At 40.6% G+C, this 19,482-nt stretch overlaps 1 protein-coding gene across 7 annotated transcripts in view; it reads right to left on the reverse strand.

The window, feature by feature from the left end:
* Positions 1–7,015: 7,015 nt before the first annotated feature.
* SDR42E1 (short chain dehydrogenase/reductase family 42E, member 1) overlaps positions 7,016–19,482 on the reverse strand; it is a 69,517-nt gene continuing 57,050 nt past the window's right edge. The window contains exons 1-6 of one of the 7 annotated variants that reach the window (XM_077133135.1): positions 17,120–17,131; positions 16,796–16,853; positions 13,824–16,532; positions 12,659–12,753; positions 10,404–10,499; positions 7,016–9,864 (exon numbers count right to left, since the gene is read on the reverse strand). In XM_077133135.1, coding sequence (XP_076989250.1) covers positions 8,751–9,864; positions 10,404–10,499; positions 12,659–12,702 — 1,254 coding nt within the window. In that variant the 5' untranslated portion in view covers positions 12,703–12,753; positions 13,824–16,532; positions 16,796–16,853; positions 17,120–17,131 and the 3' untranslated portion in view covers positions 7,016–8,750. Of the gene's footprint in view, positions 9,865–10,403; positions 10,500–12,658; positions 12,754–13,823; positions 17,164–17,375; positions 17,467–17,637; positions 17,860–19,482 lie in introns of those variants that run through there. The other 6 variants (XM_077133131.1, XM_077133134.1, XM_077133132.1 and 3 more) reach the window with 6 other exon arrangements.

A 19,482-nucleotide genomic window follows, 5' to 3' on the forward strand; every position in this document is an offset into this window, starting at 1 on the left:
CTTGATAAAGACCATGTAAACATTCGTGTTTGCAGGTCTGCTGACCTCAAGATCAGCTTTTTCCAAAAATCCAGGCAGCATTCAATGGGGACTGTTCGCAATCACCCACAGCCATTTTCTACAAATACTCTTGGACAACTCTAACTTAACTTTCTACAGCAATCTACCTTCCTTCTTAAAATCTTTCAGTACTAGCCTTTCTGTAGCTGGAATCAAGGAATGGGTAAAGCTTTTCCGTCTTCCCACTTTAGTTTCTTTGCAGTAGTGTAAGTTGCACGTCCTCTGCAGCAGTCCCTACGGGTGGTTCGATACTGCTGCCACTGCTCAAAACCCTGCTCTTTGGGGGCTGCCTTCAGAGAGCCGAAATTCTTCCCAGAAGAAAGCTAATTTATGCTTTATGTTTAGCGCTATGCTACATTTTTTAAAATTAAAAATGGCATTTTCCAGCTTGTTCATCTCCCCTAGAAGTCAGGTTTTTAGCTGTTTCCTAAACTTGGCTCTCAGAGGCCAAAACTTTGCCAGTACCAAGTCTGTTATGACACACTTATTGAGGCGCTGAAGGCACATCACCAAAGGCATTCTGGAAAACTTAGGAGCAACAGTGGCTTCTCTAAAGAGAATATTTTGAGGAGGAAAACCCTCACATGGATGGTAAGACCAATATTAATAAAAACGAATTGTTTACGCTGAGTGGTATGTTCTTTGTCTAATTTAATTCTCACAAGAACCCGGTGAGGGAGGGTAAAGGTCTATTTGTTAAACATCAAACATAACCGTTTGACCACACAGACGTAATGACCCTTATAGCCAAGGGCAAAAGATAATACATCAAAGTTTAACTTTAAATAGCTAATGCCTCCTCTGCAATAGCCAAAATCTTTCAGAAAGCTGGACTGAGAAATCTGGCCCAATTTGATGTTTTCCACACATTTTTTCAAGCCTATTATTATTGTTTTGCTATTCCAGTATCAGGCCAATTTTTAGTCCATTTTAAGTAGGTGCATGTTGTCTGGAACAGAAATCAGTGCATTTTTTTGCTTTTGAGTGTCCTAAGCCTAGCCCTACAGTTCCAAAATAACTTCTGTTGTACCTGTGTAAAGGCTACAAGAAACCAAATTTCAAACTTACCTTTTCTTTTTCTTCAAAGAGAGAAAGAGTTTATTACTAGGCATGTAGCAGGAGAGAAGATGGCTTAGCGGCCCATAGTTTGTCTCCCCAAACTACAGTAATTCAGATAGTTTTATTAGAGAAAAGATGGGCAGGGTTTGGGATAATGAACACAGTGGCCCAAGATGATGTAATTAGAGGTGATCTAATTAAGCCATTAATTAAACATTAGGGGCTGTCTTTAGCGATTACAAGACTCTAAAGTTGAAAAATGGGATAACTGGGTACAAATGAAGGTTAGTCACAGTTTTTTTCCAATCACAGGGGCAGAAGATAAGGGCTATACAATCATTATTAGAGATCAAGGCAGCTGGATTACAATTTAGAGATTTTGGCTATTTCCCTCTGTCTACTCCAGTATGTCAGAAAGCATAAAGGAATATTTATGGAATGATTCAGAAATCAAAATTATCCCTTAAATCCTGATTTCTCTATTACAATTCCTTCCTCTCATTTGATAATTATCTCTCAATCTTGAAGGATACCTGGGCAGCGACTCTCTATCTGCTTTAAGGCTGAAAAGGGGCATTGTTATTAGGGGGTTAAGAGATGAACTGACGAAACCAGCTGTTATTCTTGGAGAGTCCAGTATCTCTGAGTTTCAGAGCTTCCTTTGGTATTGGAACCAACCTGGAAGTTTCAAATCTCTAAAAAACAAATGTAATAAGTAAAATTTTATAGAGCACAGATATCTTTCTGGGTTTCCAGGAACACTCTTGGTTGGAGTTTGCCATATTGTGGCAGTTTGCAATATCTGGCTGAAACGTGCATAAGAGTAACCTCCAGAATGACCTCTTAACTCAATTTGGAATCTCTTAGCCATTGGAACTCTACTTTTTACCCCCTTTCAGTCAACTAATTCATGATGCCAGGAATCATCCTCGGAAGTTATGTCTCATGATGCAAGGGCCAGTTACCCACGATGCCAGGACCAGTTATTTCCCACGATGCCAGGACCAGTTATTTCCCACGATGCCAGGACCAGTTATTTCCCACGATGCCAGGACCAGTTATTTCCCACAATGTGAGGACAGGTTATGTTTCATGCTGCCAGGGCCAGGCTTACACCCCTGGAAATTATGTCCCACATTGGGGGGAAGCTCAGAGTTTGCTTAGAGAAAGACCACATCTGAGCCATGGCAGAGATTTTCTGGAGATGGCTCTTAGGCACTAATCCTAAATATGTTCAGTTTACTATTATATAAATAAGTTTCATAAGGGAAACCTCAAAATTGAGGCCTTGGCTTATTAAGTTGGGAGCCCCTCTTGCATAAGAAAATGTCAGGAATTTCCCAGGTGGGGCAGCTTAATAGTTCTATTTTTCCTAAGGGACTTTGCAAACACTTTTTTCCCCTCAAGGGACTTTGCAAACACTTTTTGTTTTTCTGGCCAAAATACTTGGAAATGCATCACTACATAACATTAACTTGTACAGAACATTAAGATTTTGTTCCTTATTCCAGGTTCTATATCAAATAAAGCTGAATTAGGTTCACTGACTAGACAGATTAAATTAGTGTAAATTTTGAACAAAATGAACATTTTTCTTTTTGTTTCACACAAATGTTAAAGCTTTAAATCTAAGGTAAATCAATATACAAGGACAGACAATATTTTCTTTGCCTTGTATATTGATTTACCTTAGTTTTAACCAGATCAGTTTCATCACATTTTTAATTGCAGTTTGATCTCTTCAGTTTTTCTTTAAACCATTGCTGTGCGGACCCACGCTAACTTTCAAAGCTGGAGAACCAAATTTGAGTTTCAGGTGTCACACACTTAAAGTTCCAGGAAACTACTGGGCTATATAAGGAGTAAAGCACCTCAGAAGTGAATGACAACAGTTAAAGCTTACACTCTAAGTTCTAATTTTTATAAGGAGTTTTATATGAAGCTGCTTTCAGAAATAAAACATTAGCTGTTTCATATTAATTAACTATCACAGATATTTTGTTCTGATTTACTTTTACATGTTAACCAGTTATATTAACAGATAAAATATAATTTATATATTTGGCCTGCCTCTCTTAAATTTTTTCCTTGCTATAGATGGAAAAGTTTTTCCTCATCTATAGCTGAGCACATATTCTTTTAGAGAATATAAGAACAAAGCAGTGCAAGTGACAATTTGGCTGTTTCTATTATCTGTAGCCTTTTAAGAATAACTAAAACCATGACTAACAGCACCAAACCATTGCTTAACTTCATACGGATTAGTAACAGTATATAACATGGACAGTGAGAACACTGTCAAATTTTTAGGAATTTTATATAAGCTCTAAATATATGAATAATATTTTACCTGTACAAATTTAACCAGCAACAGGATAGAAAATCCCTTTAACCACTGTAATACTTCCAAAACACCTTCTAGGCAATAGGCTAAATTCTTTTAGCACCTTACTTATACAAGATGGAAGAACAAATTATTTGTAACAGTTTTTCCCTTAACAGTGAGAAGCCGTGTCTTCTAAAATAAAGAATAAGGCGAACATACACATTACCAAGGCTATTATTCTTATGTAAAATCTGTTTTCTAGACAGAGCACTCAGATAATTAAGAATAACTTTAAAAAAAAAACAACATTAACAGCAGACTAACAATCCACGTTATTTTAACGGGATAAAACTAAACTTTAGTTTTGTATGAATACCCGGTTTGACACAAGAGCTTTCTTTTTTAAAATATATGATACACAAAACTTTTGAATCTGCATACTTCCTTCCAGTAATAGTATTCATGAAGGAGAAAGAGACAAGGATACTACAAAATAATAGAAGAAGAAAGAAATTGATGCTTGGGTTTAGAACACAGCCAGGCATTTAAATACTTTATACTCAGAACACACAAATGGTCACTTCACAACATGCCTAAAATCTCTCAGTCCAATTCAAACTACCTTCAAAGATCAGAAAAGCCCCGAGTTTGAAATATAATCATCTTTCTGATATTTAAGGGATTCATATCCAGAAAAAAACCTCAAATCTTCAGTAACATTATTTTCAACTGCTAAATAATACCAGGAATATGTCAGTTTACAAAATTAAGTTATGGCTTCTAAAAACTAGTTCAGAGTGCTATTTATTTAAACGCTACTCTCATATTTAGAGGTCTTACATGTGTCATCTCTTCCATGAGGTCTTCTTAGGTCATTCTTTATCTATCTGCTTTAAAAAATTTTCCAGTATTTTTATTCCTTTGTGCGCTGGTTTGAAATGATGTATGTACCCTAGAAAAGCCATGTTTTAATCAAAATCCCATTTTGCAAAGGCAGAATAATCCCTATTCAATACTTTATGTTTGAATCTGTGATTAGATCATCTCCCTGGAGATGTAACCCAATCAAGAGTGGTTGTTAAGCTGGATTAGTTGATGACATGTCTCCACCCATTTAGGTGGGTCTTGATAAGTTTCTGGAGTCCTATAAAACAGGAAATATTTTGGAGAATGAGGCGATTCAGACAGAGCAGAGCAGAGCAGAATGGCATAGCCACAAGAAGCAGAGTCCACTAGCCAGCAACCTTTGGAGATGAAGAAGGAAAATGCCTCCCAGGGAGCTTCATGAAAAAGGAAGCCAGGAGAAGAAACTAGCAGATGACGCCGTGCTCACTATGAGCCCTTCCAGATGAGAGATGAATCCTGACTGTGTTCGCCATGTGCCCTTCCACTTGAGAGAGAAACCCTGAACTTCATTGGCCTTCTTGAACCAAGGTATCTTACCCCGGATGCCTTTGATTGGACATTTCTTTTGACTTGTTCTAATTGGGACATTTTCTTGACCTTAGAACTGTAAACTAGCAGCTCATTAAATTCCCCCTTTTAAAAGCCATTCTGTTTCCGGTATATTGCATTCTGGCAGCTAGCAAACTAGAACACTTTGTTACCACTGTCTTATATTACGCCCTGGCACAAGTATATTCTAGCTGGAATATAAACTCTTTGAAGCTAAGAATTAGGTTTTCTCTATTTATGACAGCTTTTATTAACAGAACTATACTGATTGACATTAACAAAACTACTGCAAGTTCAAATTTTTCTACATACTGAAGTAACAAGTGGCCAAATAACAAAAAGCCGGATTCTTTGAAATCTAGGTAATCAAGGTTATTAAAAAAATCTGTATATTTATACTTACACATATATAAATCCATTTATATCTTTATACATATTATAATTACCAGGTACATTGCTCAGTTTATGTAATTTAACCTATCTAGTTAGGCTATTTTAAGAGAAATACTAGCTTTATAATACTAGCTAATTTTTTCAGTAAGCTTATATAGGGAGAACACACTCAAGCAGAATAAATCACATTTGTTCAATTCAAAATTTATCATAAAATTCCTTCTATCAAAGGTTTAAAAAAAGCCTGTTTTCACATCTTAAAATTACCAACAATTGTAAAAGTACATTGACTACCAAGTTCTGGAAAATATACTGCAATTGTTTAATTTGTCCCAAGTCTAAATCCAGGAAAACTTTTCCTTATTTCTCAAAAATTTTTTTATTTTACTTACTTAGATTTTATCATTATTCTTATCCCAAGGCTATTTATATTTTAATAATAATCTGATTACTACATTTACCATTGCAAAAGTATTATTGGAAAAAACAATATTAACAAACATAGCCTGTTCTGTAGCATTTTTTTATGCTTACCATTTCTAATCTCCAGGCCCAATAAAAAAGAATTCTAAACCTCACCTCGCCATGTCTTTCTGTGCCTAGCCCTTCCCCATAACTGCTTTAGATGGTTGGGTCTTAGGGCAGGAATAGGCTGTACAGACAGAAAGGTCCTAGGCTTGTTGCGTTTGGATCTGAAAGTTTTAGGTGAGAACTGTGGAATTTTGAGAGTTCCTATGCCCTTCTTTTAACTATTTCCAATTATTAGATTTATTTTACTAAAAGCTGTGACCAGGACCATTGGAAAAGGTCTTTACTTTTTTCAGAGGCAGCCCTTTGGCAGTTTTCTGCTGCCTTAAGGAAATTCCAGGGGCAGTTTTTTTCTCATGTCCAGGTTTGTTAAAAGTAATTACAAAACTAAAGTTTTGAATCTTGTCATTCATAGAGGTTTCTTTTTCTTTTCTTTTTTTTTCTCTTTTTACTCTTTTTACTTCAGAAGTACCAATTTATATATTTGTATCAGGAACCTAATTATTTCTAAGCAGCTCAAATAGAGCTCTTTAAGGATTTTCTTACTAATTTGCCATTACCATCTGGAGGTATGAGAATATACATTGAAAGTGCATACAGACACAAATAGAAAATTACTCAAAAAACCAGAAACACAAATACTTTTGAGAGGAACAAATAAAGGATTGAATATATTATCTCATCCCATTTCTACCTTTTTGCATAACAATTCTAGTTGTAATATCTTTAACTATAATGGTAGTATTTTTGTTTTAAATCATATTGAGGCCAGATTATTACAGAAATAAAACCTTTTTTATAGACTCATAACCAAAATCTTTTCATATTTCAATGCAGCCCAAAGTTTCCCTCTTCTAAAGAATTTCTGTAATCAGTAACCACTTAGGAACATTTGACCCATATAAATGCTGAAACATACCAATTATTAACTAGATTGAACACACCAGCTAACAAACAGGCATTAAACGCTTAACACACCGATTAACAACTAAGTAAACATCAACTCTTAATAAACCCAGGTAACAAATCGGCTAGCATTTAAACAGGCTTACTTAACTTCATTAAATACCAATTATATTGGATTACTCATTTTTTTGGAGTATAGTCAACAGACAATTAACAATTAAATAGACATAAAACACTTATCACACCAATTTTTTAAAAACATTTTTATTGTATAATATAACATATATACAAAGCAAAGAAAGAAAAAAGCAATAGTTTTCAAAGCACTCTTCAACAAGTAGCTACAGGACAGATCCCAGAGTTTGTTATGGGCTACTATACCATCGTCTCAGATTTTTCCTTCTAGCTGCTCCAGGATATAGGAGGCTAGAAGTAATAAATATATATTTTTTAATCATCACAATTGACTTTTTATTTTCTTATTAAATCATCACAATTGACTTTTTATTTTCTTATTAAATCATCACAATTAACTTTTTATTTTCTTATTAAATACCAATTATTTTGTGAAAAATAACATATATACAAAAAACCAATAAATTTCAGAGCACAGCACCACAATTAGTTGTAGAACAGATTTCAGAGTTTCGCATGGGTTACAATTCCACAATTTCAGGTATTTACTTCTAGCTGCTCTAAGATATTGTAGACTAAAAGAGAAATCAATTTACTGATTCAGCCATCATATTCACTTGCTAAATCCTATTTTCTCTGTATAACTCCACCATCTCCTTTGATCTCTCTATCCCTCTCTTGAGGGGTATTTGGCTGTGGGCATTCTAACTTTTTCACGTTGGAAGGGGCTGTCAATAATATGGGGTAGAGAGATGGAACTATCTGATGTTCTGGAGAGGCTGGGCCCTCTAGGTTTCAGGACTTATCTGGTCCAGGGACCCATCAGGAGGTTGTAGGTTTCTGGAAAGCTACTCTAGTGCGTGGACCCTTTCTAGAATCTTATATATCACCTTAGGTGTTCTTTAGGATTGGCTGGAATGGTTTTGGTTGGGGTTTCACAAGTTATGATAGGCAGCAATGTCTAACTGAAGCTTGCATAAGAGCAACCTCCAGAGTAGCCTCTTGACCCTATTTGAGCTCTCCCTGCAACTTATCACACCAATTTAACAATTAACCAATATCTAGGTAACACACCAGTAACACTTAAACAGGTCTATTTAATTTCATTAAACACTAAACTAAATTTAGTTTCATTAAACAAGCTAATTGTTGGATTAGGTCAGGGCTTCCAACCCTGTACAGTATGGTACCCCAAATCAGAAGGTATAGGGGCCAGAGCAAAGGGGATTGTTCTCGAAGTGTGACCCAGGCCTAGGTCAAGGGGACTTGAACTGCCTGTTTACTCCCTGATCCACTTTTCCCCTGACGACCCACTCTCAGTCAGATGTCCAGACATGGAACTGGAAACAGTTTCTCTCTTTGAAGCTTTCTTAAGGTGCCCAAAGTCTCTGGAATGCTGGCAGTACAGAGAAACCCTGGATGCTGAGCCTCTAGACTAAATTCAGTCCAGTGGGTGCAAAAGGCTCAGTTACCTGGCTTACCTGCGCTGTTGGGGATCCAGAGATTCGGGCATTTGTTCTAGAGGGTCACCAAACTGTTACCAGAGAAAGGCCATGGGGTTCTTTTGGCCAACACACACAATAACCAATTTCTGAGATACTAGGGCTTCAAAAGAGAGAAAGAATTTATTACTAGGTGCGTAGCAGGAGAGCAGATGGCCTAGTGGCCCAAAATCTCTTTCCCAGACTTATCTTTGCTTATTTTTCTACTACCAGAGAATAGTACAAAGGGTTAAGAAATGAGGATTTAATCCAAGAAATCTATTCTTAAGTAGCAATTTGAAGAGCAAAATTTGGCACCAGAGATACTATCTATATTTAAAATCTCATGTTCCTTGAAAAACATCTCTGCAAGCATGATCAGCTCCTTCGTTTTAGGTCTTTCCTTGTCATATTGACAGAATCACAGATGAAGACAGCCACATGAGAGCTGCTAGAACCAGGAGAAAGACCAACAGTCCATCCCAAACAAGGCACTCTGAGCCATAACTTTCAGGACTTCTGCCATGGCCGTGGGCTTTAAACCATTCTACTACTTCCTGCAAGTCAAACGGCTGAGCCTCATAACCGAGCTCTTTCCGGGCTTTCTCTAGGCTAAAGTAATGTGTGACACCAGTTTTATACACTTCAGTACGGGTGAGGAAGGGCTGGAAGTTGTACAGCGGAGCCAAAAGGAAGTGGACCACCTCCGTTAGCAAAGCAAAGTAGTAGATGAGGGTCAACGGCAGGCGGATGGATGGGAATGGATAGCCCAGCCCCTCAACCAGAGGCCGGAAGAACTCAAAGTTGTTCACTGGTCTACCATCTGAGATGAAGTAGGGCTGCCCAGAGGCGACATGGCCCTTTTCGGCTCTCAGGGCCTCTGAGGCCAGAATGTGAGCCTGTACCAAGTTATCCACGTGGACAAATTCCACCAGGCTGCTGGGATCCCCATACACAAACTTGAACAGTCCCCTCTCAATGTAGCCCACTATCCTGGGGAGATGCCTCTGTTCTCCAGGCCCATAGATGCCAGCTGGTCTCAGAGCACAGGTTCTCAGGATGCCACTGCTTCTTTCAAAGGCTGTACCGTTTGCCCCCAGCACCTTCCTCTCTGCAATAGATTTGGTCCGAGAGTAGTGATCAGGATGGAGGTGAAGAGGTAGGTAAGGCAGAGATTCATCTCCATTTCTGATAACTTGACCTCCAAATATGACATTGAAAGTGCTAGTGTAAACCAAACTTGGCACTCCTCTCCTCCTGCAAACTTGGAGGATGTTGTCTGTGCCTCCCACGTTGACTTCTTCTATTAGGTTTCGATTCAGTTGCTCTCGCCCTGACATACCGTAAGAGGCAATATGAAACACGCACGTGACATCCACATCCTGGAAGGCTTTTTCAATGTCACGGAGGTGGCGAATGTCTCCAAGTATAAACTTGATCCCTCCTGGTACAGTTTGAACAGGCATAATGATGTCAAACAGAATCACATGGACTCCCTTTTGGTTTAACGCACAGCCTAGCCTGAAATGAGAAAAAGTAAAAATAAGACCAAGTCACTATTAAACTCTGCCAATCAAGGTGGGGTTGATTCAGGTCTCGGCTTATTCTGAGTCCACATGTTCATTAGTGCAAGTCTTAGGCAACTCAAATATTTAAAAATGAGAATTCTTGCATCTTCTTAAATTATAAAGAGGCTTTATCTTAAAAGACAGTAGGGTCTACAAATTACTTTTCTACACTTGGTCCCAGGACCACCACCCATTCTTTGAAGTACTTATGAATAACAACATAACTGTAACAGCATATATCATTTGTAATTGTTTTTGGTGATGTGAATAATGTCTCCCACCCCCAATCTGAATGGCTTTATAAAGAATTTTCTTAAATGGACTATACTTGATTTCAATGCCCAAGCAGCACACAGCACAGTTCACGTCTTCGCTAATACTATAAAAACAAGTTCAAATCTACATTATATTTATGTCAGAGTTGAAAGCTATACCTTCTTCAGGAACTACCAGCAAAATAATTTTAAGGGCATATTTTATAGATGCACTGACCGGAAACCAAGGTAGCCACCTCCTCCTGTAATGAGGACAGTTTCCTTTAGGGATTTCTGGATGTCCATATGTGGTTGTTGAAAGATATAACTGGACCTATAAGAAATAAATATGCAACACTATTACTGAGCCCAATGCACATTTGATTCTCTCTAATTTGAGGTTAACAAAAACAAAAAGGTAAGACACTCCAGTAGAAAGAAAAGCTTAGGACTGGGTTCTAGTACAACCATATAACCTTAAGCCAGCTCCCCTTCACTCCTTGAGCTTCACATGTCTTTCTATGTAATATGGGGACAGTGCTATCTGCCCTGCCAACCTGACAAGGTCATTGTGAAGCTTAAATAAGACAATGTACTTTTCAAATGTAAGGCGATATTATTAATTCTTGGAAAATATCAGAGAGTATCTGAAGGTAATTCACTCAAATTTGGTGGGAAAAGGCATTTCCCCCCATGTACCAGAAAATCAAAGACAGAACTTGAAAACAAATTTCCAATATTTTGTTTAAAACAGAACACTGTAGCATGATCAGTTTAATATTAGTCTTTTATTAGCATTATACTAATACTAATAAGGGGGAAAACTCCTTTACAAACCACTTTCCTCCTAGGAAATCTTACTATTACCATCAAGTGCAAGCTCAAAAGTCAATGAAGAAGAAGGCATGCTATTTCTCCTTCCTCCCCTTATATGCCCCCTTCTAAAGAAAAAAAAAATAATCCTCTGAAGGATCTGATTCCCTTCTTTCAAACAACAAACAAAACAGACAAAAAGCAGACTACCCACCTCCTTCCTTCCACTTATGGAGAGAAATGAAAACAGAAAACACAAAGATCCTCAAATGCATTTGGGAATACATGCATGTGTGGGAGCACACACACACACACACACATATTCAAGTCAACAGAGACACTCAGAGGTATGATGTCAGACTGGGTGCAACCAATAGTGCTAGAACTGCTTCTCCCTGCCCCCCAGTCTGGCTCCCACTTCCTCTATGCTAGCTCTGGCCCACAAATACAAATAACCCCTCTGAAAGTGGACATAATAAGGAAGGAGGTAGCCAGGCAGGGAGTGGAAGCAGCGCAGGGTGGGCTACTCAGGATGAAGGTCTAAGTGTGAAGACAGTACACATATAACTAGAACAGGTAAACACAAGGTGATGTCTTCCCTCTGCTCCTAAACAGTCACAAGACCTTGGCCAAAACACTCCTCTAGACTTCAGTTTTCTCTTCTGCAAAGTTGTCACAAAGCACAGCTGTGTCCTATGAGCTCTAAGGTTTCTAAAACAGCAGCTCCATACAGAGGAAGTCTAGTGAAAAACACTAACAGAATGCTGATTCTTAGGTGCCAGGCACTATGAGAAGCACTTTTCATACATGTACTATTTAATCTTCATAATCATCCTATCAGAAAAGGACTATCATTTCCCTGTTTCTTAGCTGAGGAAAATAAAGCAGTGAGGGTAAATAACTTTCCCCAGCTTGCCAGGATCCATACCCAATGGCTATTTGGCCCCAGGAATCCATGCTCTTACCATGAGACCATAAATGGAAGAAGAATGGATTTTGGGGTTCTTTTACTAGCCATGCGACCCTGGGCAGGGCAATTCCTCTGAGCCTGTCGCTTCATCTAAAAAGTAGAGCTGATAATAAGCTTATGAAGATGGAATGGGATAATGCATTAAAATTGCCCAGCAAAATACAGCATCTAGTATGTCATTTCTCAAGTTTCCTTTTCTTGTAGCCTTAAATTTGAGCACTCGATTATTCTATTACATTCTCTCAAAAGCCACAGGATTAAAAAAGTTTGACATGTTCTTCTGGATAGTTGCACTATGTGCATTAGGTTACAAAGAAAGCAAATCAGATCATTCATGCAGAAATCAGTTGCTGTGACAGCCGAAGACAAGATTCAACAAGCCTCACAGGGTATGGAGAAGGGAAGAAGATTGGGAAATATCAGAAGTTGAGCAAGTTTATGTGAAGGAGGCAGATGGATTCCAAAGGTACAACTAAGCCATGGCTGCAGTTGTGGTTATAAGAAAATTCACAACAAATGAACACACCGGCATGCCTTTAACATACATAGCTTTAACTTACCTAACAGTGGCCGATTGTTTTATGAATAGCCATTAAACCACATGGAGTCAACTGTTTATTTAAACAACAACAAAATTGCTTATTTTGAATGCATTATTCCCAAACACAAAGTAGATGACAGCTACTGATTTTTCAATCTAGACTTCTTACCTACATCTCCAGGATCTGGTTGCAATCTCCCTCTGTGACTTCATCTCACCTCTCCCGCCATTGGTATACTTGCTCCAAGGACCTTCTTTGCTTTCCTTAAAGATACCATGCTCGTTTATGCCTTGAATACTCCTTACACTTCTCATCCACCAGACCTTTGTCTAGCTGCATCTTTCTCAATATTGAGAGATGCTTAAATGTCACTTACTCAGAGGGCTTCTCAATCGCCCTATCTAAAATAACTCGCACTTACTTTAAACTCTGCTTTGTTTCCCTCATAGCACATTTCACCATCTAAAAGTATTTTACTTTTTTCCTATTGGTCTTCTTCTCATAGAATAGAAGTTTCATGAGCATTGAGACCTTCTGTCTTTTTTCCCATGAGGGTGTCCCTATCAGAACCTAGAACCCAGTAGATGTGTAATAAACGTTTATTGAACATATGGATGACATTAAACACCGTGAAGTCGAGCTAATTTAATAAAATTATGATGGGTACAGATTGTGCAGGGATCTGTGGTGTCTGAGTCATTGTTATGTGTCCCAATCATTTTGCTGTTTCAGTTCAATTTACCTCCTAAAAAGTTCTGGGCTATGGAATGTGAGCTATACAGAAGAATGAGACAGACTGCTTATTCTGGGGCTTGCGATGGAGGAGAGAGGCTTTTACAAATATCTGAAGTTCAAGATAAAAAGGCAAAAACGGATTACTGCTATGATGCTGTTATAAACAAAAGGCGATGGGAAGACCAAGTGGGTGGTGGAGGGGAGAAATGGATTCTGCCAGGGCGGATCAGGGAAGGCTTTGTGGCAGGGTAAGCATTAGGGCTGAACCAGAATAGGTGGGAGGAATAAGGCCAGCAGAGGCAATGCAGAGGGTCATGCCAGGCTGGTGCAGCATCAGGAATGGATGGAAATGGGACAGGGAGGCTGTTTTGGGCAATAGGGTGAGTCTGCTGTAGCTGAGGTGCACTCTGAAACCCAAGTACGTAGCAGGTGATTTAGGGTGGAAAGATAGCCTGGGATCGGCTTGTTGACAACCTTGAGTCCCCTTCTGGGGACTCTGAACACTATTCTCTAGATAATAAAAGCTTTTGAAAGTTTTCAGCGGGGCAGCTTTGTTCTTTCAGAAGATCAAGCTGAGAATGGACTGGAGGAGGCGAACCTGGAGTTAGGTTGGAGTTCAGGAAAAGGTGGCAAAATCCGGGCTAGAGAGTTCACTGCAGGCATAGGAAATGCCCATGTGTCCAGCTGAAATTAGGACAAGAGCTGGCAATCAATTGAAGGAAGTGGCAGCAGGCAGCTTCCAGGTGGAAATTTTGAGGAAGGTAATGGTACTAACTGAAACAGGACACACAGGTTTTGATTAATAGCATGGTAGAGAACAGTTTAAGATAGCCTTAATATATCCAAAAGAATTCCACTGTACAGGATTCAGAAAATGAACAAAACCTCAAAGAGCCCAATTAAAAAAAAATCCAACAAAAATGCTTCCTAATCTTCAATGATTCTTTGTGTTTAAAATGAAACATTCCAGGCCAGCCACAAGACCACAGGTCAATCATGGTTCACCTGCACCTGCATCATGCCAGGTAAGTTCACTTTCAAATTAGAAACCCCTGCCAGGCCTATGCAGGCCTTCCAACTAATCGCAGAATGATTCCAGGCAAGAATTTGGCTAACTGATCTGACAGGAGGGTTGGGAGAGAAAGGTGGTAATGAATAAGGAAAAACTAATAATGTGACAATACAAAAGTCCAGAAGTCTATCCACCAGATTACCACATGTTAACAGTACCCTCTGGAGGGCTACCTCCTTCCTTCCTGCTTCCTTCCATCCACAAGCAATGGAAACCTCAGTCAACGCATTTTGCCGAAAACCCCATGAAATTCCCATGAACACCCAGCCAGAAAGGAGAAAAAGAGCATCCACATTTTTTTTCCTTCAACCAGCTGCCTGATTTTTATGCACTTTATAGCTTTTCTTTTATTAATTAGTTTCCATCTGATTTCTTCTAGGGCTGGGCACCAGCATTTATAATTGGAATTGCTTTAAGGCTCTTCCAAGCCGTGACTTTGTTCAGTAATTGCTCTCCTCTGGCGGGGAGGCTAACTTTTGACCCGAGCAGTCATTTCAGCAGATAGGGGTTGAAGTTAAGTGCATGATCAAGGAAAAGGAATCTTAATTACAAACAGGGAAAAAAATGAAATTTAAAATATGCCTGACCTCTTGATAATACTCAGGTGAAGTGAGGGTAATAAAGTTGACATCACACAGAGAAGTTACAAGAAGAAACTAATAAAAATGGCTGGGAGTGCTTTAGATTTACAGAGACCTAATTAAATGCGAAGGCTCAGCAATAAGAACCTTAGATTACCCTCACAGTTCCTTCAGCCCCGTGAGCCCAAGACTATGATGCTACCAACCCTATGGCATTGCAATATACAAATCTAGCTGTGCTAGCATTTCAGCCACAGAGAAATGGCACGGGGCAGGAGAATTTAAGACTGCTTTCATAAAAATAAAATATTACTGTATTTCCTTTAAAGGAAGGTCAAAACTATCATCGCCAGGTGGGTCAGCCCTATAAATTACTGCGCAAGTACTGCCTAGAGATAAAAGGTAACTGCGTTCTTATTGTACTAAGATCAGTAAACATACTGATGCTAGAGAGTTTACAAAATGGTGCCATTCAAATTCCACGCATGCCTGGAAATTACTTATTTGTGTTTAATGAAGAAATAAAGACAACAAAAGACAGTGACCCTGATACAGCTAAAAGGCGTATAGAATGTGAGGTGTAAAACCCGAAGGCCAGACATGTTTTGGAAGAAAATTAACGAAGAGCACGGCGTTAGATGAAAAGTTGATATACCTCTATGAGATACGGGCATTTGGTATATATTTTTTTAAACATAAATGAAGGTGACAGGGCAGCTGTCTTTAACTAAGAGTCATCATCTCCAGTGTATCAAACTTTCTTGTCCAGCTACCCACTCATACTTCTTAACCCAAAGACTTGTTGCATAAAAGACCCTTGCACTTCTTCATGATGCTTATGACTCAAGTAAATAAAGAATTTCATACTCAGTGTTTCGAAACTACCCCACAAACTCTAGGAACACTGAGGTCATTTCTCCAGGAATATCTGCAGGGGAAAAAGAGTCTTTAGCAGAGTGAAGACACAGGACATCTAAATGGGATGAATACTCTGCACCCTTTTCAAAGGCCCTTTTCTCCTAACATCTGCTGGGAAGCACACTACACCCATATCTCTTCCCCTCCCCAGGCCAGCACGTCTGCCCCTTCAACATATAGATGTGATAGTAGCTACCACGTACTAAGCACTTACTGGAAACAAGGCACTTTTCATGAATTGCTTCAGTTGTTCCTAATAACAGCCATCTGAGAAGAGGATTAATTTGTTTATCTTGTTTTACAGAAGAGAAAACCGAGGCTCAGAGACACAGTAACTGACTTAAGTCTTACAGCTAGGGAATGGTAGTGCAGAGATCGACACCCACTGGAATCCAGGTGTGTCTGAATCCACAGCTCCTTTCTCGACAGCAGCACATAGGACAATGCGGAGTTCATAATGCAACACGCTGGGGACTTTAGTGAGCCCATGGGGACCTGAGTCCCCTGGGGGCTTTCACAGCTAACACACACTGCACTCTCCCAAGGGTCACTCCATTTCCTGGACAGGCAGGGAGGAGGCTCTGCTTCGCCTGGCATGAGACAGAGGTGGCAGTGACGCAGGGTAAAGCCTCCTCGGCTGGACAGGACACACCTGGGTCCTACATTTGCTCTTCCACCAATTCCTGTGTGACCTTGGGCAAGTCACTTTAACCCCTCTGACACCAGGTCCTCCTCTCTAAAGCGGAAATAAAAGCTATAGGTTACATTTATTAGTTGTTAGCGGCTGGGCACTTCAAGGGCCCATCATTGAAGCCTCAGGACAAATTTCTGTAGTTACCATTAGCACCAACTTTTCAGAAATAAGGAAAAAGGCCCAGAGATCAAGAAACGTGCCCCCAAGTTATGCAAGTTGCAGATGGCCGAGTCTGACCCAGGGCCTGAAGCCAGTGTGCCCACTGCCCAGCTGTGCCCTTCACTAGGGGCTCTCTCAACCATCACCTTGGCACCTGCGCGCTTTCTGCCGTCTCCGGTACCAGCATGTTTTCGGTCCATTCACCTGTTTACAGTAAGTACATTCATTTTAAATGGGGGCCCAGAATCATTTAAAAAAAAAAAAAAGCAGCTCAGCGCCGGGCGCCTGCTGCCTCCACCACTGCTGTCTTTACAAGCGTCGGGGCGACATTCTGGAGAGCCAAGCGGGGCCCGGCTCCTCGAAGCCTGAAGGACAACCGTGAGGGGGACGACTTTTCCGCCGCCCGGGCCGGCGTCCCTCCCTCCTGCCTCTGGGCCTCGTCCCGCTCGGCAGGCCCCCGGGGTCCCCACCGTCGGGCTACGGCGTCCCCGCGGAGCGCCCCAGCGCGCTCACCGACAGACCCGCGCCTCGCGGAGCCGCTTCCGGGCCGCTCTAGGAAGCGTGGAGGTCTCCGCGTCTCTATGGCGGGCGGGTTTCCCAGCCGTGCGGGCCGCGCTACCCGCCTGGACAGGGCCAGCACAGGCGCCGCGTGCATCTCCCCGGTCTTCCCAGCCCCTGGGTCCCAGCTTTGCGGGAGCCCTCGAGGGTCGCCTCTCCTGTTCTCACCTCCAATTTCGGCTTTTAGACTTCCACTTCCGTCTCTGTGTACCACAATGCCTGGCGTGGGGGAGGCGCTCAGCTCTGTCAGCAGTTTTGCCTGGAGGGAGGGAGGTAGGGATGGACCAGGAGGCCCCATGAGACTCTTGAATGTTCGTTCTCCATTTATCTTTCTGAGTATGTCCGCGTGCTTTTCTGTGTCTCTGATTGTCCATATTTTTCTAGCTCCCCTTCCTCTGGCCACAGAGCAAGCAAAGATGCCAAGACTAACCTTTGTTGCTGAAGGAAGGAGGGAATTAAAAGTCATGTAAAAGGACGGTCTCCCGCATATTCAAGGGTCTCCCCGCGGGGCGAATCTTTTGTATCCTCACCATCAGCCGACTCTGTATGTTCACGTGCACTGAATGGGGCCACAGCAAGGTGGAACTCATCTTGGTGGAACTCATCTTGGTGGCTTCTTGGTAGTGTCTCCTAATGGTAGCAGTGGTCCGACCTTCAAGTTCAAAGAGACGCATATGAATCACACCATTTATGACTCAGTTTTCACTGAGAACACAAATAAGTCACAAGAACAAACTCAAGCCCTGGGATCTAAAAATGAATGAAGACCGGGTGAAGAAAGCTGAGCCCCATGCCTTGGCATCTCTAATAGGACACTCTGACTTGTACACCTGGCTTGTCTCCAGCTGTGATCCAATCACAGTTCTTAAGAGACTGAGATATAGTTGTACCAAGGAGTCTCCAGGGATGCCTTGCTCTGGCTGCTTGTGATACATAAACATTAGAAGAGGGAAGGAGGAAGGGCACTGCGGTGGCTGGAAGATCTGCTATGGGCCCTTGAGAACCTGAGCCAAGGAAGGAAAGACGCCCTGAGGAGGCAGTACAGAAATGATTTCTCCTTCAGGGGCTTCATGGTCCCCTGAGGGAGGCCTAGATTTATTGAGTGTTGATAGCACATGGGAAGGAATGTTGCAAATTTAACTGTTAATATTCTTGTGCCACCAAGGGCTCTTTTGACATCTAAGCACTTAACGTCTGAAAGGAAAATTACCAATTTGAGAATTGCTTCCTTAGCTTCTCACTGCAATTTAGTGAGTTGATTCTGTAAAGGGCTGAACAACCAATCTAAGATAGAAATGACCAGAGAAAAATTTGATGTCAGTGTGAGTTTATATGTAAATGCTTGTGTAGTTCTTCCTTTTTTCCCCCAATAATAGATCCAGACAGTGGGTCCTTTAAAAAAAAATAAGTTTGTTTGTCATCGTAATTCCTCGCAGGTATCCAACACTTTCTACCTTACAAAGCACTTTCATGCTTATTAGCTCATCAGATGCTCACAGAAATTGTATCTTTTAATATTCTTTGGGTGTCAAGTAACAAAGAACAGCTTTAGCTAACTGTATTAGGGTTCTCTAGAGAAACAGAACCACCAGCAGAGATTTGTAAATATTAGACTTATAAAGGTGTCTCACACAATTGTGTGAGGGTAAGAGTCCAAAATCCACAGGGTAGGTTGCAAGGCTGGCAGGTCCGATGAAGGATCTTGACGAACTCCACGGGGGAGGCTCTCTGGCTGAAGAAACAGTGAAAATTCTCTCTTCTCCCTTAATAGTCTTCAACTGACTGGATCAAATCCAACTGTTGGATTCTCTCATTTGCAGGAGAGAGAACCCTTAGCTGATTGTGGAAGTAATCAGTCATAGCTACAATCAACTGACTGATGATGATTTGATAAACCAGCCTTCTGGTTTTCCATGAAATATCCTTGCAGTAATGGTTAGGCCAGTGCTTGCCTGACCAGACCACTGGGCACCATCACCTGGCTAAGTTGACACCTGAACATGACCATCACAGTCCATCCCTTGTCAGATTGGTAGCTATACACATCACCTTGAAACATGCTTAATTTCCAAATTGAACACAATAACAGACATATGTTTCACCTAACAATACTCAACTGTCCTGCACACAACCAGAAACACAATAAATGTCTCCAGAATAGGGTATAAGTTCTTAGGTGACATTCACTCTTAAACTTGATATCCTATAACTTAAATACTATAACATGAACAATACAATTTATGCCATATAAGAAAACAAGATATTTGCTTATGTA

The sequence above is a fragment of the Tamandua tetradactyla genome, chromosome 16 (assembly GCF_023851605.1).
Source record: "Tamandua tetradactyla isolate mTamTet1 chromosome 16, mTamTet1.pri, whole genome shotgun sequence".
NCBI classification, from domain to species: Eukaryota; Metazoa; Chordata; class Mammalia; order Pilosa; family Myrmecophagidae; genus Tamandua; species Tamandua tetradactyla.